The sequence below is a fragment of the Procambarus clarkii genome, chromosome 21 (assembly GCF_040958095.1).
Source record: "Procambarus clarkii isolate CNS0578487 chromosome 21, FALCON_Pclarkii_2.0, whole genome shotgun sequence".
Lineage (NCBI taxonomy): Eukaryota > Metazoa > Arthropoda > Malacostraca > Decapoda > Cambaridae > Procambarus > Procambarus clarkii.
The window spans coordinates 846,485-855,369 of NC_091170.1; the positions used below are offsets into that span (position 1 = coordinate 846,485).

General features: G+C 48.1%; 1 protein-coding gene across 1 annotated transcript; it reads left to right on the plus strand.

The window, feature by feature from the left end:
• Positions 1-7,030: 7,030 nt before the first annotated feature.
• On the plus strand, positions 7,031-7,774 carry LOC123773214 (collagen alpha-2(I) chain-like). The gene has a single exon (XM_045766833.1). It carries the CDS (start codon positions 7,031-7,033, stop codon positions 7,772-7,774), a length of 744 nt encoding a protein of 247 aa, XP_045622789.1.
• Positions 7,775-8,885: the final 1,111 nt, after the last annotated feature.

Below are 8,885 nucleotides of genomic sequence, written 5' to 3' on the forward strand. Positions count from 1 at the left end.
CGCGTCGGTCAGAGATGATGATATTTACATTGGTAGGGAATTAGCTTTCTTTTTCAGAGCACAAAAGTTCGTTAATTTTGTAAGTATCATATTAATTTCAGTGGGAAAACTTGCTTATGTCCTATAGAGACTCGGCAAGGTATGCCTACATTCTTGGACTACCAATTTTACTTTTGAGGCAATTAACTGTTTCATTTGTTTTAGAAACTCAGTTTCGCTTGTTTAGTAGGATTTTCTTGCCCTTATCCTCTTACATGAGTACCGGGTACAAGATTTCCTGCGACCTTGATTTAATTAATCATTTATCATCTTGTAATTAACATTAATTGTTAAAGATTCCACAGGATAGGTACCAGTTGCCACATTGTCCTGTTTCTGACATTCACCATATCACAACAGTATATTCGTTGTGTATTTATTTGCTAATTTCACCATGTTTCGTCTCCAAGCTTTCCGTGCAGATCCAGCAGGTGCAATAGGGAATTTAAGTCATGCCAAGAGGACTGAATTACAAACTCTTGCACATGAGTATCAACTAGAATTTCCCTACCAAGCCAACAAAAATGAAATACACAACCTGTTACTGGATCATCTCTTAGAGCAAGGTAAGATAGACTCTGAAACTCACGAAACTTACTTTATTGCAGATAAAATTGATTTGACAACGATGAAACTCAAACTAGAGCTGGCCAAGATTGAACGCGAGCAGCAAAGGGAAGCAGCTGCCATGCAAAGAGAAGCCCTCGAGCAACAAGGGGAAGCAGCTGCCATACGAAAGGAAGAAAAGGAACTAGAAGCTGCCTTGAGGAAAGAAGAAATCGCCCTCAAGGAACGTGAGGTTGCAATACTCCGTGAGCGGGAACGAGTCCAGCTTGAAACAAAACAACGCCAATTGGATATGCAACACGAACATGACAAACAACAAGCAACTCTGGGTATGGAATGTCGTCAACGAGAATTCGCGTTCGAAACTTCACACCTCGCTCAACGCCAGCAAGCTACCGCCAATCTTCCCATCAGTTTCAATATATCACATGCAAGTAAGTTAATGCCACCATTCGTAGAAACAGAAGTTGATGTGTTTTTCACCACCTTTGAAACCCTTGCTAATCAACTTCGTTGGCCTGCCGACCAATGGGCAACCCTTCTCAGAGTACATCTCACAGGTAGAGCTGCAGTTACCCTCAGTACTTTGGCGTCTGAGAATGACTGGAAAGGTTTATTCATTAAAATCAAGGAAGACCCTGAGTCGACAGTGAGATTACTAGCCTAGTCATTCTGATTTATGAGCTAATTGAATTGCAGCTCATAGGCTTGACACTGTAAACTCATTAATACATCCTCAACTTTTAAATGAGAATTGAATTTATTAAATCAGTCTATAAGTATAGTCAACTGTAATTAATTATGAGTACAGACTAGGCTAGTACTCAGTTGACACTTACTAAAGTCCCTAAACCTACCTAAATAAATGGTTTAAATTTCTAACCTACCTAAGTAGAGGACTAAGCTAATTGTGATAACTCACTAATTCTTAGTGGAGTTACTCTAGCTAAATTGTGAGCAATAATGTACTCAAATTAACATTGGGAGCTGTATTGAGCTCGTGAAAAGGTTGAGCTATATTGAGCTCGATAACTTTGTTAACAGGGTGAGCTATATTGGGCTCGTTAACAGAGTTAACAGGGTGAGCTATATTGAGCTCGTTAACAGAGTTAACAGGGTGAGCTATATTGAGCTCGTTAACATGGGGAGCTATATTGAGCTCATTAAGCATGTTAACAGGGTGAGTTATATTGAACTCGTTAACAGAGTTAACAGGGTGAGCTATATTGAGCTCGTTAACATGGGGAGCTATATTGAGCTCATTAAACATGTTAACAGGGTGAATTATATTGAACTCGTTAACAGAGTTAACAGGGTGAGCTATATTGAGCTCGTTAACATGGGGAGCTTTATTGAGCTCATTAAGCATGTTAACAGGGTGAGTTATATTAAACTCGAATTAACGAGGTGGAGCATTGTATCGTTCAATTATCATGGCGAGCAATATTGAGCTCGTACTCGCATGTGGAACAATAAAGCACTCAATTATTATGTTAATTCACAGGTGAGCTATATTGAGCTCATTAAGCATGTTAATTAACAATGCTGATGTTGAATGATAATGCATTAAACAAAGGGAAACCTAAGGTTGCTGGAAATTAAATTACTGCTACGATTAATCCTATTCAAAGATAATTTATAACATTTTCCCAACCTAAACGTTTCACGGGTTATTAGTTCTCTGTATACTCCCTTACGTATTGGTAAGTTTGCAAGTTTGTTCATGCTGCGCTCCTACAATGATTAAGCAGAAACGAAAGAAAAACAGCTCAAACAAAAATTGATGCAAGTATTTTCACTAACTCTTAGTGCAGAAAACATTGTATTAATAAGGTTTTCTTGGCAAACCTTAAGCGCAAGTAATTTGGACCTTGGTCCCAGTGAATTTATAATTATAGAAGTTGCTTGATGACTTCATAGTATTGCTAAATTCAGGAAATGCCAGATGCATTGATTGCTAGATTCTCTAGCCTAATATTATTAATTACCTAGGGAGTGCTAGATTCTCTAGCCTAATATTATTAATTACCTAGGGAGTGCTAGATTCTCTAGCCTAATATTATTAATTACCTAGGGAGACTGAGTGTGGTCAATTGTTACTTGTCGAGAATAATTCTAGGTCTGCAGTGGATTCAATGGCTTGGTCACTGTGACTTGTACTTGTTTAGGTATGGACCACTGGTTTCCCACTGAGAGCTATGAATCATCTCGGCGAATACTAATTGTACTACATTCAATCTGGGTTTATTACTCAGCTGTGTTTCTCATTTTAGCTGGCTGCTGGAGAATTGATTTACTGCTGACTAATTTATTATTGTTGGCAGGCTTAGGCTTGTTCACATTCAGAACTTTATCAGTAAGTAAGTAGCCACCTGCAGATCGGAGCATATTCATGCCCAATCGTTTAACATGTCCAGTTATGAACTGGTAATAGTAGTCTGCTCCTATTTTTTTTTATTATTTATTAAAGCACAATATACACAATAAAAAAAATACAAACCCTGACAAAGTACATAGTAAAGAACCCAAAGAACTCTTAAGACAACAAACATTATACAGAACAAATGCAAGAGCATGAAGACTTTTTCCTTTTTTTTTTTTTTTGTACAAGAATACAACATAAAAAAGAAATCCAATCATGCATAACACAAGATCCACATGAGTAACACATAAAACACAAAGACTCACACAGAGCAGCTACACATAATAAGCCAGCGGCATAAAAAAAAAAAAAATAAATTAAAATAACACAAGGGAAAAATTACATGAAGCATGACGATAAAAGTACCCAAAAGGGCCACACACACAAGGCAGAAGCCCCCATAACCAGGAGCACAGCACCGGAGCACGCAGGAACCGGTGGAACAAACGAAAAGATACATACACATACACACCACAAAAAACGCCCACACACACAAAAAAAAAAACAGCGGAACACGCAGGATCCGGCAAAGGAACACAAAACACACACAACAAGGACACACACACACAAGGAGCAACACAAAAGCACAGCGCAGGCAAACACACACAACGCACTGCCGAGGAAGCCCTCAGGGGGCAGGGGGAATACCCACAACCCAAACGCCCAAATGACTAAAGAAGCCCTTCCCCCCAAGTCCATCGACACCACACCAAAACACTAATCAAACCCCCGACCCCCCACCAACCCCAAAGCATCACCCTGAACATACGCGTCAGTGAACCAATCAGCAAACCTCACCGGAAAAGCACGCCGCAACCACCACCATGTGAAACGCAAACGCCCCCGCAGAAAACCCAGAATCCAGCGAACCCCATAGCCCTCCAAACGCCCAACCCACACGCAAAACACATAATCCGCAATCAAGACACTCAGAGTGTTCCGAAGCCGCCCGGAGCCCTGAGGAAACGAAAGAAACAGGAACCGTAAAACATCCCCCTCAAACCCGAGCCCACAGAACACCGCAATCACATCACGCAACCAAGCAATTAAACCCTGTACCCTCTCACAAAAATAAAACACATGTAACTGCGTCTCAACCAATCCACAATGTGCACATGTCGCGGAAGAACGCAACCCAAGCATACACAAACGATCATTCGACGGCAAGGACTCGTGCAGCATCCGAAAGAGAAACTCCCGCTGCTGCGGAGCCAAAGGCCGCCCACCCAAGACCGACCAAATCCCCCCCCAATCCCAGCATGGAAACAAACCCTCAACCCGATGGCTCACACGACGAAGGTGAACCCCATAAACCCCCCGACACGACAGGGACAAAAACCCAGGAACACGACAGAGCTTCCGCAGAATCCCAACTGCCCACGAATACACAGCAGGTGTACAAAAGGCGACCTCACACCCAGCCCCTAACTCAAGCAAATAGCTAAACCGAACTGAACAGAAATAAATCCCAAGCGCACCGAGGCCCCCACCCACCCCCAAATACTGACGCAACGACACCCAAAACAAAGCCAATGCCTTGGTAAAAACATCAGGGATGCCAACACCCCCCTCCTCCACCCGCAAAACCATGGAGGAGCGACGAACCGGATGATACTTCCCACACCACACATACCGATAGACTCTGCACTCCAACCTATGAGCACGCCGCCGATCCAGGGGGAAGCACTGAGCCAAAAACCACACCCTCGAAAGAACTTTGCCAGTAACAACAATCGCCCGCTGATAAACCGTCAATGGACGCGAGGATAACAAACCAACCGCCACCTCAACCGACCGAGACACTGCATCCCAATTCCACTCCAAGGATTGGGCATACGAGCTAAACCAAGTAATTCCGAGAACCCGAAGCGACCTGACCACTGGAAACCACGACCCCGCCCACACTGAACGGGAGGTCCAGCTCCCCAGCCCCATCAGACAGGACTTATCCCTATTAACAAGGGCCCCAGTGGCCAGCTCAAAACGCCGAACAAGGTCCTGAACCTCAACCACAGAGCCATCGGTCGCCACAAACAGAACCGTATCGTCAGCATACCCACAGATCGGTAAACAGAGACCAGCAGGCAGCCTCGGAGGAACCACCAAAGCACATGACTTAACAGCACGAAACAAAGGCTCCTGAAAAATAACATAAAGGAGCATAGATAAGGGACACCCTTGCCGCACCGAGCGGCGAACGGCAAAGGGGGCACTAAAAAAACCATTAATGCACACACGACTATGACAGCGGGCATACAACATACGAACCCAAGAAAGAAACAACGGAGGAAACCCGAACCTCTCCATAGCCTGCAGCACAAAGCCCATCGACACACGGTCGAATGCTTTTGACCAATCTAAGCTGAGCATCGCCGCAGGTAGGCGAAGCTCAGAGGCACACAGAAGCACATCACGTAAAAGAGCATTGCACTGAAGCAAAGACCTACCCGGAATGCCAAAAAATTGCTCAACCGAAACCACAGAACCAATAACATCCCGACACCGACCTGCCAGCAACTTCGAGACAACCTTATAATCAACATTTAACAGGGTGATCGGCCTCCAATTCGACAGAAAACGCAAATCACCTGGCTTCGGAAGCAACCTCACAACCCCATCATAATGGGATGCGGGTAAGGAACAGGTCAGGAAACAAAATCGCACCACCTCCAAAAAAGCCTCCCCAATCACATCCCAGAAAGTCACATAAAATTCCACAGGGAGCCCATCCGAGCCAGGCACTCTGCCGGAATGGAAAGACCGCACCACATCCCAGAGCTCAGCCGACGACACGTCCCTCACCAAAGCGGAACAACCCGCAGCCGACAAACCAGGTGAGCAGTGACGCAAAAAGAAAGCAGCCAAATCCTCATCCACCCCTACCTCCCCATACAGCGCTCCCAATTCCTGCTGCACATACAACAGGACCCCATCCATGTTAGACAAAACAGAACCATCCGGACGCTGGAGACCGGTGAAAAGAACCGAGTCCCGAAGGGCTTTCTCCTTCCGCAAAAGAAAAGGAGAAAGCCGTTCACCAGACACATGCTCGTCAACACGAGCCCGCACCCAAACCCCTTCTGCCAACTCCTCCCGCTAACCACAAATGCGCTCCTTACACACCGAAATAGCATCAAAACAATCAGCCCCACCATTTAGCAACACATACAACCGAGTCAACCGCGCCTGAAGAAAGCGCAACAAACCAAACCGCCCTGCCGCTTCACGCCTCGCCACCACAACAAAAAAGGACTTGCATTTCACCTTGCACCACTCCCACCAGTCCAACACAGACGATAACTCGCACTTACGAGCAACAAGCCCCACCCACCACCCACGAAACGCCTCACGCACCCAAGGACAACACAACAACTGACAATTCAACTTCCAACAACCCCTCCCCACACGAACCTGACTATGAACAGCAACACGCACCACAACCAAACAATGATCAGAAAAGGCAACAGGAACCGTACGAAACGCAAAAACCGAGCCCTCCCGCCCATGAACATAAAAAAGATCCAGCCTGGAACACGCCCCTCGCGCAGCAAAGGTGAATTCCAAATCGCCCCCAAACATGAGAGCAGCATCACGAAACCCATAACTCTGTAAGGTGGAGACCAACGCCCGAGAAACATTCTGCGGATGCGCACTATTGCAATCCCGTGCGAGAGTGACACAATTAAAATCGCCCCCAAAAACCATGTCCCTTGTGTCATGATGCAAGAAGTGTAACAGCCCACCTTGGAAAAACTCCTCCCTCTCCTTGCGACGCGCCGTGCCAGAAGGAGCATACACAGTCAATAAGGGAATCTCCAGCCCGAGGTACCGCACACGAGCGAACAACACCCGGCCATCTTCATCCATCTCCGTGTGAAGCACGGAAATGGACGCCCTCCGGGAGAACAGCATCAGCGTGCCCCCAAAGGACATCCTCGGCGGATTAAGCACTACATGAAAATCATCAGTCAACCCAGACAAAGCACTCAAGTCACGCACATTATGCTCCTGAATAAAGGCTACATCTACACGTTGCTCACGAAGCACAGCCACCAAGCCCATTTGCACAGCCAAGTCACGCAATCCACGCTCATTCAGCGTCGCACAAGTCAGAGAGGGCGCCATCAGGAAGGCAATGAGGACCCCACCAACCCCACAGCCCCCGTAGGTGGAGCAGAGCCCCCCACATGGGAGGCAGTAGGAACAGTAGGCGCACCATCTGGCAACCCTGCAAAGGAGGGCCCCACAGGAACGTCGGCGCTCGCACTCTTTGTAGACTTTGTAAACTTCAACGTCAGCGCATCCCGTCCAGGACCTTCCACACCAGAGGACACCACCCACCGATCAACCGAAACTGCTCCTGGGGCGTCACTGCCCCCAGAGGGGGCCCCGGGTGCAACAGACCGCATCAGGCCACCAGAGGGAGGAGGAGGAGGGGCGCACGCCACAGCAGCTCCAGCCGTAGACCCCCCTCGCTTAATGGGAGGACCTTTGTCAGAGGAACGCGCCCGTGCCTCCCGCTTACGATGGGGCTGGTCCGACGTCGCGACCGGGGAAGGCCCTCTAGAGCCACAAGAGGACCGCAGCACCTTCGGAGCAGCAGCAACCACGTCGGATGAACGGCCACCAGACGAAGGAGCAACCCCACACGAAGGGCCTGCAGGATCGTCACTCCCACCTACACACGATGGAGCAGCTTCCACAGACGTACCTGTCTCCATGGCAGCAACATCTGAAGCCCGATGAACCTCCGCAGTGACGACGTGCACAGGAAGTGGGGGCGCCACATCAGACACCAACGAGCCAGGTGGGCCAAACTGCTGAACAGCCGGAGTAGGATCAATCGAAGCAGAAGGAACCAACAACGAGGAGGGGCCGCGGGGGACAAACACGGTCTCTGCACCACCTGGCTTGGCCCCCCCCAACCCCCAAGGGGGGAAAATCACCCTCCTGGAAGATAGCTGGTTCCCCCATCCCGGAAGAAGTGCAACCGGCCGCAAGATGCCCTCGCAAACCACACCGAAAACAGGTGCGTGGTTGATCCTCATAGAAAACCTGCATGTTAAAGCCGTAGAACTTGACCTGAGAAGGAATATCACGCGTCAAGCGCATGCCAAGGGTCCGCACATTGGTCCTCAAGCCCGACAGGCGGCCTGAGCGGAGGCAGGTTATACGGTGAGTGAATAGAGTACCGTACCGAGAGAAGCAGGTGCGAACGACCTCCTCGGGAAAGTCCAAGGGAACTCCATGGATGCTGACAAACGTCGGCGCCACACACCGGTCCGACACCTCCACAGTACCAGCAGAGCCCGGGAGCAGATGAGAACGCCCAGCAAAATCACTCACAAAACGCTGATACGGACCAGGGGGCAGAGAACTTGATCAACACACGCTTGTCAGAGATCTTCTCAAGGCCGTAAACAGTGAGCAGGTCCACCTGGAAAACATCCAAAAGCGTCACTTCCACCAACGCCCAATCAGCAGCCGCCGAAAACTCCAATCCTGCGGAATCCACCCTCCGAATCCGCGTCACCGACGACGCCACAACGCCAGCAGCCCCCCACAGGCTAGCCGGCACACCACACACCAACAAAAGCGACCTGCTCGCACCAGACGTCAGCCAACAACTGAGAGAGCGCCAACGCCGTGACCGCACCCTGTAACGAGCAAGCAGCCACCTCTTCTGCTCCTATTAGTACATTTACATTGTTAAGGCGGTCAGACGTTAACTTGTTATCAGCCAAATTAATTTCACGTTCCTGCAGAAAGTGGGCTGTGTACCCCAGACCCTTAATATTTAGGTCAAAAGGTATTTGATCTACAACAATGGCTTGGATAGCCTTGGCATGACTACCTA

Coding starts and splice junctions, on each gene's coding strand:
- LOC123773214 (XM_045766833.1), top strand. CDS start 7,031: ATGCTCCTGAATAAAGGCTACATCTACACGTTGCTCACGAAGCACAGC.